The sequence below is a fragment of the Lathyrus oleraceus genome, chromosome 2, assembly GCF_024323335.1.
Source record: "Lathyrus oleraceus cultivar Zhongwan6 chromosome 2, CAAS_Psat_ZW6_1.0, whole genome shotgun sequence".
Taxonomy (NCBI): Eukaryota; Viridiplantae; Streptophyta; class Magnoliopsida; order Fabales; family Fabaceae; genus Lathyrus; species Lathyrus oleraceus.
Genome location: NC_066580.1, coordinates 158,431,121 through 158,454,101, shown reverse-complemented (window position 1 = coordinate 158,454,101; position 22,981 = coordinate 158,431,121). Strand labels below are relative to the sequence as shown.

Here is a 22,981-nt window from a genome sequence, read left to right as displayed (position 1 = left end):
GTTTGGGTATGTATGTACACGGATACTTTTGGATTATCTCTATTTTGGTTTAATACCCTTCTTTCAAGGCGTAAGTTGGTTCAAAATATTAGTCTTTGTTTGTCATGGACTACTAAAAATTGTCTAATATTGTAAGTCATTTGAGGCTTTGTTTAATTTTATCAACTTAGAGGTCAACGAAGACGATATAGTTATGAGGGTGGTTGGTTGTGGAGCTGACACAATGATGCTGAGTGGGGTTGAAAACGGAGTTGGCACGGTGGTGCAAAGTGGGGCTACGTGGTGTGAGGCTGGCGACCAAACTGACACAATGTGATGTGGGAGAATTGAGTGATATGACTCCAACATAGTAGCAGATCCGAGAAGAAAAATAATAAAAATATAGATTTGGAAAAGAAGATGATAAAGAAGGCGCCACAATCATGGAGATTAATAAGTCAAGAGGAATTGCCACAATGGTAAGGAAGTCATCGATAAAATTCAATTAGGATTTCAATCCAAGAATTAAAATAGAGGAAACTTAACTCACTCACATTTCTCATATAGAAAAAATTCAATTCATTTCAAACTTGTTCAAAAGAGGTTATAAAATACTTACTTATAATAAAAGTTCTCATAAATCTAAATGAGGCATAAACACCACTTATATCATATTATTCTAAAATAAGTTAAATGAAGCAAACATAAATTAATTCTAAATTAAAACTAGTTTAATCCCAAATTAAAGCTAAATATAATTATTACAAAATAAATTAAAATAAAATCTTTAATTCTCTTCTCCATGCTCTTGGGCGTAATATATAATTAAGGAACCATGACTCAATTTGTCTCACATATTTTTATCAGAAAATCGGATGAAAATGATTAATTGGACATAAGCCTCTTCTTCCCCGAGCATTTGAACACTAACTGTATAACTTGCTTTTCGAATAATCGTCATCCACTTAAAATCAAACCTATTTTTTTCCGTCTTAGCGCGACCGAAAACCTTTTCATAATGTTTTATTCATTCTACCACAATACAAACAAACACTTCAACCTCCCAAGCGCGAGCAACAACCAACGTTTAACGGCTAGAATGCGATCTAAACATTATTCACTAAAATCAACCAACAAACACTCGTTTGTTACTAAGAACTGCGTAGCTTTGAATTTTTTATAGCACAAGAAGATACATAGGAGCAAGACTCTCAATCTTGTCAAACACCCTAATAAAAAGATCTATTTTTAATCCCTTATTTCTTTTTGCACACACATATATAATAATAAGAAGAAAACAAATAGCGTATGCTAACACTTTATTCGCAAAACTAACTAAATTGTTTTCGTTAAGTACAACGGATGTGAGATGTGCTAATACCTTCCCCTCGTATAATCGACTCCTGACCCCGAATTTAGTTGCGACGATCATATTTTCGTTCTATTAGGGTTTTATCGACGTTTTCTCCTTTAAAAAAATAAACTTTTGTGGCGACTATATTATTATTTCGAGTGTTCGCGTGCTCGGGTATTTTTCACGTCGCGACAAACACAGTACAAAAGACTCAACTCAAAAAATTATACTTATAAAAAAATCTTAAAACGTGTCTTCAAATAATGAGGATGATCTCTTTATGTAGATGTCTTGATCCATCCAAAAGACTCGATAGGATAACAAAGTTGTTATTTCCATTCTTATATGTGCATCTTACACCTTTGAAAATTCAAAAATACCCTTCATACATCCGAAGATACGTCTTCGAACGCATCCAAATCATCATAGAATGTGTTATTTTGAGACTCACCCCATTTTACTAAAAAATAATTTGTTCTGATAAATAAAATATCCAAATAACTAACCCACCATGTTCAACCATTTTAATTTTTTATATATTTATTAACTTGTAAAAGAATTGAAAAAAATATTTGAAATAAATTACATAATTATTTATATATTTATTAACTACTCTTTAGGTTAATTGAATATTTTAATAGACTATATTAGTATCATTCACAATTTCAAAAATCTAAAAAACAAATATTATATATTAAGTTAATTCCAAAATCCATTTACATGATAAAGAAAAATGGACATAAGTTTTATGAAAAATGATTAACCTATAACAATTCTATCAACCAAAAATATTCACTGTTTCTATAATTAAAACAAGTAGAGTTCAAATTAGCAACTGTTTCAATTGAATCTTTAGACTGCAACCATGACTTAGCTTAAAAAAATTAATTTGAGTCGCACATTCATGACAAGTACACCTAATTTTTCTTAAAATAAGTTTGACTCAATAATTTGTGTTGAAATATTTGTAAAAAAATATGTGACTTCTCCGGACGCTAGAGAAATTTAAAACTTTTTACGATAGTGTGAGATCTATAACTATATATAAAGGGGATAGGTGATTTTGGTATGGCCTTTATTTCTTCCACAAATACCCTCACTTAACTTCTTCTTTTATATTTGTTTATTATTTTAAAAAGTAACTTCTTTTTTTATATTTGTTTATTATTTAAAAATAATAATAATCTATAATCTATAACTATATATATAAAGGGGATACAAGTTTTTGGAGTGACCTATTTTTATTTCAAAATTACCCTTGATCTTTTTTATAAATAACTTGAGTGGTTGATATCTTTTGTTGGTTACCAATTGATAAACTAATTTCCATCTCTCACAAAAAAATATAATATCTATAACTTTCATTAACGGTTGAATGATGACATAAGTTAAAAATCCTCTTCTATTTTTTTTTTTTTAATTTTATCTCTTTCTTAATCAACATACTATTTTTTTTTTGATTTTTTTTTATTCTATTATATTTCTATCTTACTTTTGATTTTCTATTGTAACTTTCTAATATGCAGTTTTTTTTCCTTCCAATATAGTTTTATAACCATGATTTAAGCTTAACAAAATTGTAATTGACACCATCGTTATTTTCTTTTCTTATTTGTATTAATTTAGAATTCTATATGGAAGTAATGATAAGCAACGGTCTATAATTATATATATATATATATATATATATATATATATATAATATATATATATATATATATATATATATATATATATATATATGTCTCTCTTCTTTATCATCTCTGTTTTCTTTCATGTGTTGCAAATCTGGTTTGATATCATGAATGGAGAAAGAAAACGATTATGAACATGTGGTTGTTTGAAATCCTGAAATCCGATTTGCAATTTTACTTTAAGCATGTTGGAGATTTTCATTTCTTTTTTTTAAGAACCATTGCAGTAGTAGAAGTAGGGAGAAGTGGGGAGTGAGTGGGTGTATTATCATCACAAAGTTGATATTTTGGAGAGAGAGACCATATCACAAAACTTTTTACAAAAACAATTTATATTAAAATCAAAATTAAATAAAAAATATCTGTTTATATTTTGATGCATGTGAATAATAAAAAAAGTGGACAAATAAAACACCATACTACCATAAAACCCAAATTAATCTTGCGCAAATATTTGACACGTATTGTTTTACACAGAAGTTTAGTATAAACTTAATAAAAATTGTACTCTCATAAACTCATAACTAACTTTTCCAATACATTTTACACATATTATTTTATATATAAGTCATTTTATATATATAGTTTTTAAATATTATTTTTAGTATATAATTATTTATTATTAGTTAATTAAGAAAAATTAATGTTTTAAACATTTTAAATAAAAATAATTAATTAAATTGCTTATATTTTTATCATAAAGTCATATAGTTATTCATTAATATATCAACTTTAGAAAACAACATACTACCATAAAACCCAAGTTAACCCTGCCCAAATATTTGACATGTATTATTTTACACATTTATTTATTATCTATACCTATATATAAAGGAGATACAATATTTTGGAGTGACTTTTAATTTTTCAAAATTACCCTTATTTAATCTTTTAATTTTTTAATAAATAATAAAACAAAATTGTGTGATAATAACTTCTTGGTAGTTATCACTTGAACTTACAACAATATAACCTCCATGTTCTTCTATTTAGCCGTTACAAATAATGCATTAATATAACTTCTTGGTAGTTACCACTTGAATCTACAAAATTACTATTTATTTGCAAAATTTGTTCAGTTTATTTTTTTGTATTGTATTCAGATTTTAACTGATTCTGTAAAATCTAAAATGGTTTATCTATATCCCAATTCACTTTCCTTTTGATTTTTATCTCCCTTTGAGTTCTTCATATTACTTAAACCATCATACTTGCTTTAAAGTTGATTTTAAGGAGGAAAGTTAAGAAATTTGGGAAATGATTTATCTATAATTGATAAGTGATTTAGCACTGAACTTTTACTTTCACCATTTAAGTTTTTTTTTTCTGTCTTTCTAATTATTATATTTCATTTTATTTGACCGTAATTGTTATTAAAATATATGAAATTATTAGTTAAATTTTATGTTTTATACTAAAGTTGTGTTGTTATATGAGAAACTGATTTTTTCCTTTATGTGTTGTTTTATTTCACATGAACATATAAATAACTTTTTGAGATAAAAAGAGAAGGAGATGGAAAAAGAGAAGGAAAAGAGGGAAGATTTTGGATTTTCAGTGGCATCAATATGACTGCCAACCCCTAACACATTGATATTAACCGGAGATATCTTTCATGTTGGTGACATTAATGACCGTACGGCATATATTTTTCTCAATTTCTCACAATGTTAACACAAAGATGTCAATGTTTTCACATTGATAAAATTTAACATTAGTATGATGATCAAGAAGAAACAAACTCATTATAATGATAGCGACAGATAAGCCCATGTTTTCTTTTTTGTTTTTATTTGAGATTCAGTGTAATGATCAACTATTGTGTATTCTCATTGATGATTTATTTGTTTGTATTATATGATATTTTTAAATCTATGTTCACAATTTTCTTCTTTAAGTTCTACCATTAATTGTTTTAAAGAACAAATATAGCATGTATATAATTACCAAATTTGCTAAAACATATAGTCTATTATTTCATTAAGTTGGTTGATTCAATTTATTTTACATTATTATATTTCTGATTTTTACGGCATATAGTATTACATAATAGATGATTAATGATTATTATTTATCATTTTAATGACATTTATCTTGAGATATTTTTCCTACTACAAATCCTTCTATCTATATTTGACTCTGATTCATACAATTTCCCCTCTTTCTTTTCTATTTAGTTAAAAAATCAAAATAGATTTATGGACAGAAAATTGTTTTACATGTGTGCATACTAAAAAGGCGGAGAAAGATTATAAATTAAGATAAATAATATGAGAGATATGATGCTAAGAAAAAGAATAGGAAACAATTTAAAACAATTTAGAATTTAACAACTTAGAAGTATATTATGATTTTTAATTATTATAATATGCCCTTTGCATTATTAAATTGGTTTATAGAATTTAACACTGAAGTATTTCAGAGAACCTATGACATCTTACTTTAAATTCTAATAAATTCTAATTAGTGTATCTATAACTATCTATAATGGGGATATGATATTTTGAAGTGACCTATTTTCATTCCAATTATATCTTTATTCCGACCAACCAATTATTCATGGATTACTGTTACTAATCAAAATATTCAATTTCCTCATTTAATTTAATTAAAACAAATAGTATTATTGTTCCGAACTGGGCCATGACCCTAGGCACGGCACGGCCCAATACTCGCCAAGCCCACGTCCAAACGGCCATGTCCACACGACCACGAGGACGCGTCAGGTGGACGACAGTCCGCCCGACGAACGTCTCCCCGGCCCCTTAAACACGTGTCGGACAGTGAGCGGGTCCTCCTCGTACGATCTCCATCCACTCACCGTCAACCCACGTCGCGGGCACCTCAGTTGTGTCGGGCAGGGCCTTAACGGCATCCCACTCACCACGTCACCCAACTCCCCTATATTGTCGCCTTAGGGATAGGGGCAGTTGGACCAGGGGGCAGACTTTGGTCTAGGTCTTAACGCTTCTTACGCGTCCCCTGGCAGCTCCTCCTTGGGCCTAGCTAATCCAGCCCATTAGGAGCCTTGGCCCAGCGCTGGGGGCTCACTATAAATACCCCTTTCATGGCAAAGGGGCAGGTATTCTAACTCACACTCTGATAACCTCATTCTGTACCTTTTCTGACTTAAGCATTGGAGCACTTTGCAGGTACACCCCCCTTTTCACTTCATTCTCCGGCCCATTCACCAAGACCTTGGAAGGCCCTCCTGATCAGGTGAGATCAGTGGCGCCGTCTGTGGGAACTAGCTATCCCCATCTTCATCAAACGAGGATCAAAAGCTCATTCATTTCTGTCCTTCCAACATGGCCGGAGAACAACATAGCGATCACAGCCGTCCCCTCGTCAACTACAACATGGACGACGGCCCGCCATCCCATGAGGCGGACGTTCGGGACGGTCATCCATCCACCCCGTCTCCAGAGCCCCAAAACAACGGAGATGTCTCTCACGCCCACAATTTAGGGGCAGAGACATTTCATCCCATTCCCGTTCCCGTTGAAGGAGACGCCGTAATGATTGCCATGGTGAATGCCCTCAATCAGGCCGGTTCTATGCTCCACCAGCAGCACGAACGAATCATGGCCCTCGAAGCCGAACGACAAGAGGCCCGGCCCCAGCCGGTGAGTAGGATACAACAACGTCCGGAGCCAACGAAGAAGCGAGGACGTCGCTCTCCCGAACCCCACGCCAGCAGGGCACGCGCCCATCGTGACGGTGGTCGAGCGAGAACATCACCAAGGCGCGGGCACAGCCCCGACAACAACGAACTGTCTCCCTTAAGGAGCGACGAGGAAGATTTGCATTGCCCCCTATCTCGGGCAATAATGGAAGCCCCGCTCCCCAAAGGCATGGAGAAACCGCCAAACCTAGTTGTGTACGACGGGACTACAGATCCCGACGATCACGTCGACAACGTCAACGCGATGCTCGACTACCGCAATGATATAACCGGGCACCTCAAATGCCGACTGTTCTCAACGACCCTCAGGAAAGGGGCCATGGCCTGGTACAAAAGCTTGGCCCCTGAGTCCATTACGTCATGGAGAGTCATGAGGTCCATGTTCACCCGGCACTTTACAGCTTCCCGTCGTCACCCCAAGACTGAGGCGACCCTTGAAGCCATAGTGCAGAAGAAGAATGAAACACTGCGCTCATACATCGAGCGATTCAACCAGGAAGCTGTCGAGGTAGATACCACCGAGCACATGAAGAAGTATCTCCTCGAGAGAGGTCTCTTACCCGGCAGTGAACTTAGCAGAGCCGTAGGGATCGAGCCTCCCCGCACCTTAAACGAGCTCCTGCATAAAGCCCAGGCCTACATCAGATACGAGGAAAAGCAGGTGGCACACAATGCCCGCAGCGGACGTAACGCTGGGGAGACCGAGCACTCAAAACGCGAGGACACGAGCATTTCCCGTCGCAACGGAGACAGACGAAGAGAAGAAAGACCTCGCGAGCTCCGGGAAGGAAGAGGCCCCGCGGGCAGATATAGCGAGTACACCTTACTGACAGCTCCTCGAGAGCGTATCCTCGCAGAATGTATCAACTCTGAATTTAAGCAGGGCAGGGTCAGGTTCCCAAAACCGTCTGCACCAAAGCCCCACACCGACAAATCAAAGTACTGCCGGTTCCACAGAAGTCACGGACACGTGACCGAAGACTGCGTCCACCTGAAAGATGCGATTGAAATTTTAATCCAAGAAGGGCACCTGAAGCAGTACACGAGGAAGAACGAAGCTCCCAGACACGACGAGCCAGAGAAGAAGAGACCCCGGGAAAACACACCCCCCGACAACTCTCCCTATCAAGTGGCCCTCTGCGTGTCACGACCGGAAGATTTCTTCCCCCCCGAACCATTGCCCGAGGGCAAGATCACTGCACTCAGCCCCTGGGAAGACTTCCCTACCACACTGGTGATATCAGGAGGAGGAACTAACGGGGAATCCGCGGCCCTCTCCGTCAAACGCAAGTTCGACGAACTCCTACTGACCGCCCCCGAGCAGAAAGCGACATTGACAAAATACCGGGGAAAATCCAACCCAATATCCTTCTTCCTGGAGGAACTCCCGGGCGGATCCCCGAACTCAGCCATCCCACTATTGATTAGAGCAAAGATGGCCAGATTCGACGTACGACGCATCCTGGTCGACGAAGGCAGCTCAGTGGATATCATGTACGTCCACCTCTTCAAGACTCTGAAGCTAGACAAGACCAACTTAGCCCCCTACGTCGGATCAGATCTCCAAGGATTCAACGGAGCAACAACCAGACCGTGGGGATATGTTGAGCTCCTCGTCACTTTCGGCGAACAAGAAACGGCCAGGGAAGTCAAAATCCAATTCCTGGTCGTAGACTGTCCGTCTCTCTACAATTGCATCTTTGGACGCCCGACACTGGCCGAACTCACTGCGGTCCCATCCACCGTCCACCTGAAGATGAAATACTACACCAAATTGGGACGTGTGGTCACCATCCATGGTGACATCGAAGCAGCCCGGCGATGCTACGACGCCGCAGTAAAAGGACAGGCCGTAGTCAGCACGAAGAGCAACTGCAACAACAAAAAACTCAAGACCGAGGATCCTGCCCGAGGAGTCAACGCCATCGACCTCGACTGTCGCATCGGGCTGGACGAGACCGGAGAGGGGAGGTTCCCCAAGGAACGCTCTCTCGAACACCCGGTCCGACCAATCCCCGACGGGGAGTTCGAACTCATTCCTCTTGGGGACGATCCGGAAAGGACGGTGAAGATAGGTAAGGGACTACCCGAGGAAACAAGAGAAGAGCTAGTAGCATGCCTCAAAGAGAACTCCGACCTCTTCGCGTGGAATGCCGCAGAAATGCCCGGGCTGGACCCCGAGATCGCGTGTCATAAGCTAGCTGTAGACCGGGCAGCCAAGCCCATAGCACAGCGTAGACGCAAGCAATCGCCCGAAAAGGCAGAGGCTGCCGAGCGAGCTGTAAAAGACCTCTTAGAGGCAAATTTTATTTCTGAAGCCCAGTACACAACCTGGCTCTCTAATGTAGTCCTCGTTAAGAAAAATAATGGAAAATGGCGTATGTGTGTTGATTATACTGATCTTAATAGGGCTTGCCCGAAAGATGCTTTCCCCCTCCCTAATATAGACTCGCTCGTTGACAACTCTGCAGGTTTTAAACTCTTGTCCTTCATGGACGCATATAGTGGATACAACCAGATCCCTATGTCGCCCGCAGACAAGAAACACACAGCGTTCATGACCCCAACGGGCAATTACTACTACAACGTGATGCCGTTCGGGCTCAAGAACGCTGGCGCTACATACCAACGCATGATGAACAAAGTCTTCAAGGACGAAATAGGGGACATGCTCGAAGTGTACATGGACGACATGATCGTCAAATCACACGAGGAGGTAACCCATGCTCGACACCTTACGAAGGTATTCGAGCAGGCGAGACAGTGTAAAATGAGGTTCAACCCCGAGAAATGCACGTTCGGAGTCGGGCAGGCAAGTTCCTCGGTTTCTATCTCACCGAAAGAGGGATCGAGGCCAACCCCGACAAATGCCGGGCATTCTCGGAGTTTCCGACCCCAAAAACCAAAAAATCGATCCAGTCACTCAATGGAGTGCTCGCCTCACTCTCCCGTTTCATCGCCAAGTCCGCCCAGCACGCATTGCCATTCTTCAGACTCCTTCGCAAAGAGGCTACCTTTGACTGGACCGATGAATGCGAACAAGCGCTACTCCATCTAAAGAAGGTTCTGTCCCAACCCCCGGTCTTATCACGGCCATCAGAAAAGGAAACCCTATACTTATACCTATCCGTGGCAACCGAGGCCGTCAGCGCCGTTCTAATAAGAGAAACCGACGAAGGACAAAAGCCCATCTATTTTACGAGTAAAGCACTCCAAGGTCCCGAGCTCCGATATCAGCAAATCGAAAAGGTCGCCCTGGCCCTCATCAACACAGCGAGGAGACTACGATATTACTTCCTCGCACACACGATAAAGGTGAGGACCGACCAGCCAATCAAACAGCTGCTCGGGCGCCCGGATATGGCCGGGAGGATGCTCAAGTGGTCATTAGAACTCTCCGAATTCGACATACAATACGAAAGTAGGAAAGCCTTGAAAGCTCAGGCGCTGGCCGACTTCGTCGCGGAGATGACCCACTGCCCGACTCCAGCAGAAAGCGCCCACAAATGGACGATCTTCGTCGATGGCGCCTCTAGCACATCAGGCAGCGGGGCCGGGATCATCCTCGAAAATGAAGAAGGGATCCTGATAGAGGTATCGTTAGCGCTAGCATTCCCAACATCAAACAACCAAGCCGAATACGAAGCCTTCCTCGCAGGCCTGAGGTTAGCCGACGACCTGGGAGCAAAAGAGGTAAAAATATCCACCGACTCCCAGCTCGTGGCCTCACAAGTGCGAGGAGAATACCAAACCAAGAACGACAACCTCCTCGGGTACTTGTCCCTCGTCAAAGAAAAACTTGATAGATTTGAAAAATGGGAAGTTCAACACATACCCCGCGAGCACAACACACGGGCAGACGTTCTCTCGAAACTAGCCAGCACGAGGAAAAAGGGTGGGAATAAATCAGTAATCCAAGAAATTCTCCCGCGGCCCAGCATCGACAAACTACCGCCTCCACTCGAGGTCAACGCTATTGGAGATGCCCACTGTTGGATGACACCCATCTACAATTACCTCACACGAGACGAACTCCCGGCTGACCCGAAAGAGGCGGCCATTGTCAAACGACGCGCATGCTCGTACGTACTCCTCGAAGGCAAACTCTACCGGAGAGGATTCTCCATCCCACTACTCAAATGCGTCGAGGAAGAGAAAGTCCCCGACATACTTGGAGAGATACATCGGGGAATTAACGCTCAACACCTCGGCGGACGATCGCTCGCACGAAAAGCCCTTCGAGCAGGCTACTACTGGCCGACCATGCAAAACGATTCGAAAGAGCACGTCAAAAGATGTGACAAATGCCAACGACATGCCGACATGCACCTCGCACCCCCGAGAGACTCAACCTGAGCCCGTAGGTAGGCGTTGTCCTCGGTCAGCTTCTGATGGTCGACCACCTGCTCTTCCAGGCTCGCCTTAGCAGCCTTCAACTGGTCCCTCTCCCTTTCCACCTCCTCCAGCTTCTGGCGCAGCCCTTCCTGCAGCTGATGCTCTTCTTTGTAGTCCGACAGATCTTGAGATAGTCTTTCCTTCTCTGTCCGAACCTGCAAAAGGGCTTCCTCCAGCGAGGCGGTGGAGACCGCAGTGTCGGTCAGAACCATGGCCGTCTCCATCACCCGGATGACGGCAGCAATATCCCTGGCCAGATCTTTCCTCCGGGCAGCAACATCCTGGTCCAGAATAGCCTTGGCCTCAGGCGCAGGCACAGCAATCGACTCCTCGGCCTTGAAGAACGACCGTTCCACATAGCAGGGAGGCAGAAGATAGCTGCCCGGTCCATGCGAACCTCCTGGAGACGACCTGGTAAGGGCCCCAGCCGGACGCTTCCGTTTATGGAGGGGAGAAGCCGCTGGCGACGGACTGCTGTCAGGAATGGTGATCGGGTTAAGCCGAGGAGGAGAGGAAGGAATCACGCTCGCCGCCTGCGAGGGACCGACCCCGGCATCGCCAGCAATCTCCGAGACACGGGCCGCAGTTTTCTTCTTCTTCTTGGGCACCCGGTCAGGAGCGCCGACCTGATTCGCCAGCTTCAGCACCCGATCACGAGCATTGGGCATGGCACCTGCAAATAAATTACACACAAACGTTAGCGACCGAAGTCATAAACAGAAATAAAAAGCTAAACAAAGTCTGCCTACTCAATAACGCCAGAGCTTCCTCCTCGGTATCACACTCGAGCAGAGCCTTCGTATTGATATAACGCGTCTCGGTGATTAGCTCCCGGCCTCATCCAGGTAGGGCACGCCCTGTCGATTCGCCCAGAACGCCAAGCTGAAGCTCTGCACGTAATCGACCAGCTTCTTGTACGCGAGCCTATCCTCCTCGCCGAGCATCGCGTACTTGACCCGGTAATGCGCTGTGGAGAGATCGAAATGATCACGCTGCCACCTCAGCGGTATCTTCGACATCAGCGTCTCCTCCCCGTTGGGTCCCCGTTGATAGTAGTAGAGAGAGTGAAGGGCAGCCCGGGTAATCGGCATCACCACGTACCACCGGCTTTTGAAATGGCGAACAGAATCCTCGTACGTCTTGAACAGACGCACGGGCTGCTTGAAAGAAACCCAACTGTGGCGGCCACGGGAACCGGACCTCTGGAGATGGAACACGTGGAAGAAGAGAGCCCGGGTGCAACCAATGCCGAGGAACTGGCAAACTAACTCGAATGCCCGCATAAATGCGAGGGCATTAGGATGTAGTTGGGACGGCGCCAGCCGGAGCCACTTGAAGACCGACATCTGGAAGGAGCTGAAGGGCAGTCTCATCCCCGCCTCACGAAAAGCAAATTCATACATGGTGAACTGCTTCCCCGGGAAATGATGACAAATGCGGTCTTCTTCCTTGGGGGCGCAGCAATACCAGTTCGGTGGATCCTCCGGTTTATGGCCTCGACCATAGCGTGAGCAGTGATGGCTTCGTCACAGAAGTCTGATTCCTCCTCCAAGGGCTCGTCCGCAACCCAGGAGAAGTCGACCTGCCCGGAAGAGGAGGCGTGTTCGGTACCATCTCGGACACTCCCATCCCCGACAGGGAGACGAGCGATTGTCGCGTCGTCGGTGGAGGACCCAGAATCTTCCTTCCTCGGTCGTAAGCGCCCGGTAACACCTGAAACGCAGACAGAAAGAGTGAATTCGACGTCGTATCAAATCCACCCTTCCACCGCAGGTCAAGTGAAAGGGCGTAGCGGCGACGGACACTAACCGTGCTCAACTCGGTGGCCCGCGCATTCTATGGAGACCGGGCATAAACTTCATACAACCTATGCAAGTGTTGCCCGGCATATGAAGTTTATGCCCGGTACAGTAGGATCCCAACCCTATTTTCTACCATCTAATATACACCTACAGTCCACTACACTGTCCCTAAGTTAAACCTAACCACATTTCTACGAAAATAGCATGCGTTTGACAGAAAACAACAAGGAAAAAGAATGGGTCACAGTGGAAAACCATACCTGACATAGTTAAGTTGAAAAGGTACGGTGGTGTCCGAGCAGAAAACGGTGGTTCAGATAGGAGGACGGGCGGAGACGGCGGTCCAGACGGTTGAGAGAACAAACGAGAGAGAATGTGGAGAACTCCGGTGAACGCGTGAGCAAAAAGAAAAAGTGGAAATGAAGTTACTCAACCCCTTTTTATAGGGCTTGGCACGTAGACCAACACGCTAGGTCATCATTACCTAGCCTGCCTACGCCGTCTTTGCGCGCGAAACGAAGCGACCCCACTAATTCTGAGACACGTCTGTCAAAGACGAGAAGCTGAAACGACCCGAGCACCTATCCATCTCCTCGACTCACCAAGACGCCACCTCCCCGCGTCATACCCACGTTTACTACAAGGAAAGCGCAGATCAACCGACCACCTCCATCCCCGACATTCCCGAAGAAAGGGTCGATCATGAATAGGTCTGGCACGACCTCGCCTGTCTAACGGTCAAGCTTCCCCATCGTCGCGGGGAACCCTTAGTCGAAACATAAGTCATCCCTCTGGCTCAGAGACTCGACTTGGGGGGCTCCTGTTCCGAACTGGGCCATGACCCTAGGCACGGCACGGCCCAATACTCGCCAAGCCCACGTCCAAACGGCCATGTCCACACGACCACGAGGACGCGTCAGGTGGACGACAGTCCGCCCGACGAACGTCTCCCCGGCCCCTTAAACACGTGTCGGACAGTGAGCGGGTCCTCCTCGTACGATCTCCATCCACTCACCGTCAACCCACGTCGCGGGCACCTCAGTTGTGTCGGGCAGGGCCTTAACGGCATCCCACTCACCACGTCACCCAACTCCCCTATATTGTCGCCTTAGGGATAGGGGCAGTTGGACCAGGGGGCAGACTTTGGTCTAGGTCTTAACGCTTCTTACGCGTCCCCTGGCAGCTCCTCCTTGGGCCTAGCTAATCCAGCCCATTAGGAGCCTTGGCCCAGCGCTGGGGGCTCACTATAAATACCCCTTTCATGGCAAAGGGGCAGGTATTCTAACTCACACTCTGATAACCTCATTCTGTACCTTTTCTGACTTAAGCATTGAAGCACTTTGCAGGTACACCCCCCTTTTCACTTCATTCTCCGGCCCATTCACCAAGACCTTGGAAGGCCCTCCTGATCAGGTGAGATCAATTATCATGAGTACCATACACAACACACTCATAAAAAAGAAAAGAAAAATTTAAAATTTAGAGAGAAAATGAAAGGGAAAAACAAGAAAAAAATGCATGTTCTTAGTATTGGATTTAGTGATTCAGAAGTTTATTACCATCTTTCAAAAATTTAATGCAAGCTTCCCAATTGAGACAAGTAGGATTGAGCAAGACATGGGGCGTAGAAGTTTATTTGATCCTTTCTTATTTTGACATGCTTTTCGAGATATGGTGGTGCATAAGATGAGATTTTCTAGATATGATGGTGCTGAAGATGATAGATTATGGATTTGTTGACTATCAAGTGTTTTTCTTATAGCGTTGATTATGTACTAATTATTTTCATGATTATCAAAATAGATATTCAAATGAAAATAAAAATAGATATTCAAATGAAAATAGGGAGAAATTTAATAATACAAAAGATAAAATTGGTTGGAAAAGATAGGAATATTTATTTATTTATGTATATATAATTAAGATGATAAATATTCACTTTCAATATGTTATAGTAAACTATTACTTAAATATGAGTGAGTGAGAGAGAGAGGTTCCGCATTTTTTAAAGTTGATTTCTCAAATTTAAGTCATAATTTACTAAAACATGTTGAAAGTGAATATATATTATCTTAATTTTATTTTTATGAAATGTGCCAAAGTAATATTCTTTTTAACATGACATATGTGAAAAACATCATAAAAGATATACACACGTAAGCGCAATAAGAAAAGCGGACAGACGATCGCGGGAGAAAAAACAAAAACTCGGTGTAGTGCAATAAGGGGACTTGAAAATGGCCACGGGCTCAAATTAGATTTTCTTGATCCCACATTGCTTAGCTGAGATATATTTTGAATGTATTCTTTGATGATATAAAATTTTTTCATGTATTTGTAGTTTTTTAAATCTCAAGAGCGCATTAATAAAAGGGTGTATGAAGAATATATTTGAATCTTTATAAGGTGAAAAAAACTATACTACACTACTTACTATTAATTTTACTATCTTTTTCTCTTTAAAAAATTCTAATTTGAGAGTCTTACATTTTTTGTTTACTATGGAAAATAATTGCAATGAAAAAGAAAATATTTTGAATAAAGATTTCATGTTCGGCATTCCTTTTAAAGAACGATATTGATTACACAATACCAATAGTACTTTGCATGCTTCAATATAATTTTGAATATCTTTGTTTACCATTTTCAAAGTGTAATAATATTATTTTTAATATGACGTACAATACAAACCTCATAAAAAGAAAAACAAACATTTATTTTTCTCTGCTGTACGCATTAAAAAAAGCGGACAGACGGGCACGGGAGTGCCCGTCTGAACGCTAGTAAAACATAAAGATGAAAAGAGCAATTCCCTAAAATAAAAACAAATTCAGACCAAGAATAAAAACAAATTCAGACCATAAAATCAAATTCAGACCAAGTCAAATCTTTTGTTGAGAGAATATTTAATTAAATCTATTATGGATTTAATTGAAATACATTGACGTTGGATATTAAAATAAGTTTAATTTTTATTTTGAAAACTTATAAAATAATGCTAACGGTTGATGCTAATGAATCGATAGTGTAAATCTTTTTACATTGACAGTGCATAATAATTAATCTCATCTTTTATTAAATATAAGTTTTAATTAAATTTATTTATTGAATGCAAATCCAATTAACTCTTTCCAAAATACACTTTTTTGAGTTAAATTTGAAATGAATCTTAAATAAATCTGAATTTAATTGAGCAAAAACAAATCTTTACAAAAGTAAAAATTAATTATAATATTAAATGTGTTGACATATTATTCAATTTTACCAGTTTTTATTATGAAAGAAAATTATTAATATTAGTATACAAGTATTTATTAGCGTAAAATATTGTACGATAACTTAAAAAAATGCAATCTGAACCAAAAAACTAAAAGAATGTTGAGAATAGCCATGTAAAGAGATGAAATTTTAGGTTTGTTGACCATTATGTTAAGTTGCATGTTTATTATTATTTCTTAACAGTAAAATAGATGATTAGTTTGATTATAAATATTTAAGAAAGTTTAAATTAATTTGAAAATATTCAAAATTGAGAAAATGAACTATAGTTTTATGGAGATAAATAAAGGAAAAGGATTGGCTACCTTTTTAGTCCATACATTAATTTACCGACTCATGGAAAAATAGAATGAACAAGTTTAAACGATAGTGAATCATCCAATTTCCATATGATATATTCTTAATATAACATCAATTATCTAATGACTTGAAGATTGAAGGCCTTATAAGTCTACAATATAACATAGTGTAGATGCTAGTTCATGCAAAATATTAAGGCCATCCAACACTATGCTGTAGCCACCATTCTCGTAGTACCAGCAGATAATGACACTGACAGAATTTGGGCATCTTACTGACTGAGCAACTTTGAGTCACATGCCACTATTTTAACCCGTCCAACATTCTCTTGGCTGTCTTCATTCTTCAACAAAGCATCTTGTAAGATGAAGGTCCAAACATTATCACAAAATCTGTATGTATGGAGATGTCCCTGTGGTTGAGAATAATTAAAAGAAAAAGAAGAAAATTCAGTGAAAAGAAAAGGTAAATAATTACAATAATTAATTATGAAGACTTGACTTGACCTTCAGAAAAAAATTCATGAATCACAGATGTAAATCATGTATATATGCAGTATCAAACATAAAAAGCTGTTTTAAGGTGTTGGGTGAATCACTGCCCCACAAGTTGTTGAATAACAAGAGCTACCAAACAAATTGGCAATATGATATGGCACCCACATCAAAAATAACATTCCAGACTATGAAACAAGAAACAGTCTCATTTCAAAATGCATTCAATCAAATTAAAGTTAATTCCAGTATGTTGATATTCTGTTATGGTACTCTGAACCAAAATACTAGAAAATTCAAAGCTCTCTGAACCAAAATACTAGAAAATTCAAAGCTCTCTGAACCAAAACACTAGAAAATTCAAAGCTCGTCTAACGAAAAATATTATGGATGGATGACCATAATATCTATCTACCAAGATTAAACTATTATGTAGTTAGAGTCAGTTAAATCAAAGGTTTCATTTTTGTTCCCTATATAGTCATCATGAGAACCAAAACAAACCCGTCAACTGCATATTTCCACAAAGAAAATTGCTACATAAAAAAACCACAATTGTCATATTCAACATGAGACACAATAGTATACAACCTCACTATTCAACAAAGTCTACTTAGTACTTGGTCTTTCCTGATCCCCTATAAAACAATTGATACCATTGGTAGTCAAAAGACTAAAAAGTATAGAAGTTGTGGCAAACAAACCTCAAATGTTCAGAGCCATAAAATTAAGTAAAAAGGTAATTGTGGATGAATAGCCATGCCAACTCAGCCCGTTTGAATCTAGTGTGTTAAATTTTAAGTAAAAGATGACAGTGTGCGTAACCATACATTAACAGTCTGTTTGAATCTAGTTTGTTAAATATTAAGTAAAAAATGAAAGTATGCATAACCATAAATTAACAGTCAGTTTGAATCTAGTGTGTTATATTTTAAGTAAAAAAAATTGATAATATGCATAACCATAAATTAAACTTTAAACAAATTTATTTTTCTACTCAAAACCAGGACAGTAGTCATGAAAATAACCAAGAAAAGAATCTAAATAGAGAATACTAGTATTAAAAGAGGCGTGTTCTTGGAGAGGGTTCGATCCCAGAGGGAACTCTAAGTGTAAGAAATTTATATATTTCCACAGTAAATTTGATGTTCCAACATTTTAGAGTTTTCTGAATTTCCATGTGTCTTGGGGGTTCCCATAGAACCAAATTTGCAAGTGAATCTCAAACAAAAAACAGGAGAAAATGGGGAAAGAATAAAAAGGCGAGAGAATTCTAAAAGAGAAAAGAAGAAAAAGAGGGAGGTCTTTTCAAGGTGTGCAATGAAAAATATTCTGCAGCTTTAAACTCCTAATTGAAATTACCTTAAGTCCCTTTTTATAGAAGTTACTGAAACACTGAGTGTAAAAATCACCATAATAATGTACACTCAAGTCTACACGATTACATATAAATGCCACTCTTTGTTCTACAAAGTATAGTATGCATGTTAATAGCCATTTCTTACAGTCATTGTATGAGAAAATAACTACATGTATGACAAAACTACTTCTATCGTTATTATTATTAGTACTAATATTCTATTTTGTTTATAGTGATAATGATTAAACCGGAAAAAATATTAAAGCTTCATTTATTTCTAATTTCTCAAATTAAAAGTTTGAGAGGGAGTAACCAGCAAGCAAGCCTATAACAGCAACAAACAAATTTGATTTTGCCACTAAATAGCATAAACCTACAACCTGGGCAGGTAACTATCTGCTCCAAAACATGCTTGCAGCTGGGTTCACCAAAAACTATATGAAATGAAAATTTTGGTTTGTTTATAAATAAAACAAGCATGGCATTTCACACATAGAACATATTAGCTCATGACCATAATATATAGGCATTTTTTGCAGAAGAATAAAGCTTAAATTTGCAGCATATTACATTTGCAAAATCAGGCATATATGTAATATATATATACACTCTCCATCCCTTTTTATAAGCATCCATTGATATTTCACATATAATGAGAAAAGTTGGTAATATAATAAAGGTTTAATACCTTTTTAGCCCCGTATGTTAATCATAGAGTTCATTTTGGTCCCTTAATTTAAAAAGGTTCATATTAGTCCCTTAACTCTTCAAAACGTACCATGTTAGTCTTTTTCGTCTAATTAGCGATGAATTTAGAGATTGATTTCTGAATTTTTCCGTCGCTAATAAGACAAAAAGGACTAAAATGATATGTTTTGAAGAGTTAAGGGACCAATATGGATCTTTTTTAAGTTAAGGAACCAAAATGAACCATAAGGTTAACATTCGGGACCAAAAGAGATATTAAGCCTATAATAAATGCCTATATTCCATATAACTATTACTAAATAGCCCTCTGTGTATAAATGTATTCAATATTGACTTTTAATATGCCAAAACAAATTAGTAGTCTTAATTCAGGTTATGTTTGAAAAAAATAATAAATGCATCTAGTAGTAATTTAAAAGAAGCCTTAGATTTTGGGTTTTTCGCTAATGGTACTTATAATTTAGAACAGAAGGAGCATATATTAAAGAAGGGATCAACTAACATATTGTCCCCAATATTTAGTTTTAATGGGGGGATTTACAATAAGTTGCTAATTACTCTCACTTGATCCCCAAAATGTTGTGGAGGGCTTACTGCAAAAATAGGTTCACAGTGGTGGCCCAGAAAATATGCGTTCACTTTGGTCAAATGCTCTTCGAATCACCGACCCAGTGTTAAAATATCAAATCACAGAAAATAGCAGATTGCCAGAAATCCGATACTTAAAGTAGCAAACAGCGCAATGGGTAAATAGCGGAAGCCATAAAGCGGTTGAAGTATAAGTAACTGTATATAAAACTGCATGTTGCATACAAATAAAATCTGCATGAACATGAATTTAAAAAGTAACATAAAACTAACAATCTCAAACAACTAATAAAGCATGATCCATGGTTGCATACATTGCATGAAGGAGATGAAGGAACTTAGTGAAGAATAGAACAGTTATTTAATGATGGAGGCAGCGCAGCTACCTTTTTTTTTTTGAGGTGGTGAGATGTGTCTTTACCTAGGTATAGGTAGTGAGGTTTTACTGCTTAAGGTAATATATAAATCCCACTAACTTGTTTTAGAAGAAAGCAATATTTATGGCAATCAACAACAAAACTTTTCAAGGACTTGGAAATTTGTGAACGAATTTCAGAGGACGTGCGGAAGAACATCGTGAAAAAGTGAGGAATAGAATCATGAAAACTTCCATGTGATGTGTAATCAAATTATACTTTCTACAAATTACTCCTGGAGGGATTTGGAATAACTAAAGGTGGGGGGATTTGGAATAACTAAAGATTTACTCCTACAGTAATTTCATTCATTTTCTCCCCCTCTCTTTATGATTCACTGAAACCCGTGTAATTCATAATTACCGCCTCTAATAACTTTCTACAAATTAGTATAAATTTTATCAACTCCATTATTGGAATAAAAATTCAAATAAAGAAATCAAACCTATCAAATTTCACACAAATTGAAAGGTAAAAATTATTTCACACACTCGCCAATTAGATAGAAAGGTAAAAACTAATCAACGCAAAGATCGGATTGAAAGTTCTAATTAGTAGAACAGGTCTATGAAACTTCATATAGATTGAAAGGTAATTGTAAACACAAATTTATGTTTTATCTTATCAACTATTTTATTGTATAATATATAAATTAACCAAATAAATTCAAGTACGCGCACGTCTGTGTAAGTCAAACAAATCCAACTGTAGTGGTTAGTCATACTTAAAGTGGCATGTAACTCCAGGTAAACTTCCCCTCATTAGTTTGAATTTGTCATCATAAAAATTCAAATGGCCAACACAGAGGGCTACTCCCAAACTCTGGGCAAAAACTCTTTAAGTGAGTGTGTGTGTGATGGAAACAGCGGCCACCCCAAAATTTTCTTCGTCTTAATATATAACTACATACATTATAATAATAAATCTACATACATAATTTGTTTAGCTTAATAACTATAATTGTTATGTCCCGTGGTGGCACGCACAAGGTTATGTAAAACCGAGGCCATATGTTCGATTATATGTTGCCCCTTTTTGGTATTTCTAATTTATATTGTATTTTTATTTATACAAAATTTTACCACTGCATCAATTAATGATTTGTAACAATAAATTGAAATAGTATTACATAAATTATATGTTCAACCAAATTACTAAAGCTCCACTGTGAGGACAAACTTAGTTTAACTTATTGAGCGGAAAATATACACTACATTCAGTTACGCTCCATATAGGAAGAGCTCAAAATACAACCAACAAAAGAGTAAACACCCCTAAGCATCTGTAACCAACATTCCACCGCATAAAAAAATTCAACACCTTACACCATTTAACTGTGAAGCACGGATACCAGAAACATAACATCGACACTAAGTCAGACGGATAATATTTGAAAATGAATAAATTAAGTTAATCACAAGTGTCGATGTCGGTTTCAGACACTCTTTTTCATAGGTATCGAGCTACATGGCTATTTAACAAAAGACAATCAGCAAACATAATAAGCAGTGTTACCTTGATGGAAACCTTGCTCTTAACTTTGGTTTCCAGAGCCTCAGTCATAGACTACAAAACAACCATGCAAATAAAATTAATTAAATAAAACAAAACCAACATTAAACCAGATCCAAAAACCTAATCTCCTATCATCATCTCCAAAACCTACCTTATCGAACTGAACCAGAACCTGAATAGCAAGCTCAGGACTAAGAGTTCCACTCTGAACCATCTCATCCAAAGTCTCGGTGAGACACATTCCAATCGTAGACCTACGGTAAAGTTCGAACGTCGCCATTCTACCTAACACGATCTACATCGAATAACTAAGATTTAAATACTAGAATCGATCACAGAAACAAGAAAATGAAGAAAAAATGAAAGATAATGATAACGATGATGAAAATTATGCGAATTGCGATGAAAACAAAGGAGATCTAGGGTTTGGAATTACGAATCGGAAGCGACGTTAGAGACTTTGGAGTAGCGTTCTTGTCTTTCTTCTTCTGCTGGTGCTTGTTTGAGTTAACGTTCTTCGTTCAATTTTGCGAGCGAAGAAAATTGGGGCTTTTTATACTCTATGATTTGGAGAAGAGGGTATATATAGAGAAGGTTGGAGAACACATTGCAAGTTGCAACTACAGAACGTTTTGGTCACGTGCGATGCTGCGCGTGACCCTCGCTCACTACCATAAACATTAAAAAAATAAAATCTTATCCCTAAAGTATTTCAATGCCATAAATAAAATCTTGTTTTACATCTCTCTAATCTATTACTATTTATAAAGGGGATAGGGGATTTTGGTGTGGCTTATTTTTCTTCCAAGTTTGCCCTTTATATAATTTATATTTATTAAAAAACCACAACAACAATAACTATCCACACTTTAGAATTAGGATAAGAAACGGTTACACCAATAATAGAATTTAGTAACAATTTCCTTATACTTTAAATAATGGAATTTAGTTTTTCACAAAAAAAACTACTTCAAGTTATGGGTGTTTTTTTTTCATCTTATTTATAAAAAAAAAAATTGCCATGAATTCGTATAATTACATAGCAATAATAGAGAAAAAAATTAGAAATTGCTATGTAATTATACGATTTATTTCCCCTTTAACTATTTATAAGTAAAAGGTAAAATATTAAAAAAAATGTTTTTTTAAAATATATTTTATGAAAATATATAAACACGTTTTTTATTGGATGTTGTTTTTGAAAATAAAAAGAAAAAGAAAAAATTAAATTCAATTTGTCTTTAATTTTATATTGAAAAATATTTAATTTTAAAATTAAATTTTTAATCAAATAAAGTTTATATTTTTTTATTATTTATAACAAGAAAAACATGTATTTTTTCTTATAAATAGTTAAAAAGAGGAGAACATTATTCGATAGATTTTTTTCTGTTGTTAAAATCTTTAATCCA

General features: G+C 38.4%; 2 protein-coding genes across 2 annotated transcripts; one reads left to right on the top strand and one right to left on the bottom strand.

The window, feature by feature from the left end:
- Positions 1-6,335: 6,335 nt before the first annotated feature.
- Positions 6,336-9,770, top strand: LOC127122399 (uncharacterized). The gene has a single exon (XM_051052741.1). The coding sequence runs from the start codon at positions 6,336-6,338 to the stop codon at positions 9,768-9,770; it is 3,435 nt and encodes a 1,144-aa protein (XP_050908698.1).
- A 6,668-nt stretch (positions 9,771-16,438) lies between these two features.
- LOC127118653 (transcription initiation factor IIA subunit 2) lies at positions 16,439-22,291 on the bottom strand. Its single transcript, XM_051048888.1, has 4 exons — positions 22,006-22,291; positions 21,721-21,864; positions 21,570-21,620; positions 16,439-16,900 (listed from the first exon to the last, which is right to left on the bottom strand). Exons 2-4 carry the CDS (start codon positions 21,847-21,849, stop codon positions 16,760-16,762), a joined length of 321 nt encoding a protein of 106 aa, XP_050904845.1. The 5' UTR covers positions 21,850-21,864; positions 22,006-22,291; the 3' UTR covers positions 16,439-16,759.
- Between the last annotated feature and the right edge of the window lie 690 nt (positions 22,292-22,981).

Coding starts and splice junctions, on each gene's coding strand:
- LOC127118653 (XM_051048888.1), bottom strand. CDS start 21,849: ATGGCGACGTTCGAACTTTACCGTAGGTCTACGATTGGAATGTGTCTC. Junction 21,621..21,720: donor TTCTGGTTCAGTTCGATAAG/GTAGGTTTTGGA, acceptor GTTGTTTTGTAG/TCTATGACTGAGGCTCTGGA. Junction 16,901..21,569: donor AGAGCAAGGTTTCCATCAAG/GTAACACTGCTT, acceptor TCTCAACCACAG/GGACATCTCCATACATACAG.
- LOC127122399 (XM_051052741.1), top strand. CDS start 6,336: ATGGCCGGAGAACAACATAGCGATCACAGCCGTCCCCTCGTCAACTAC.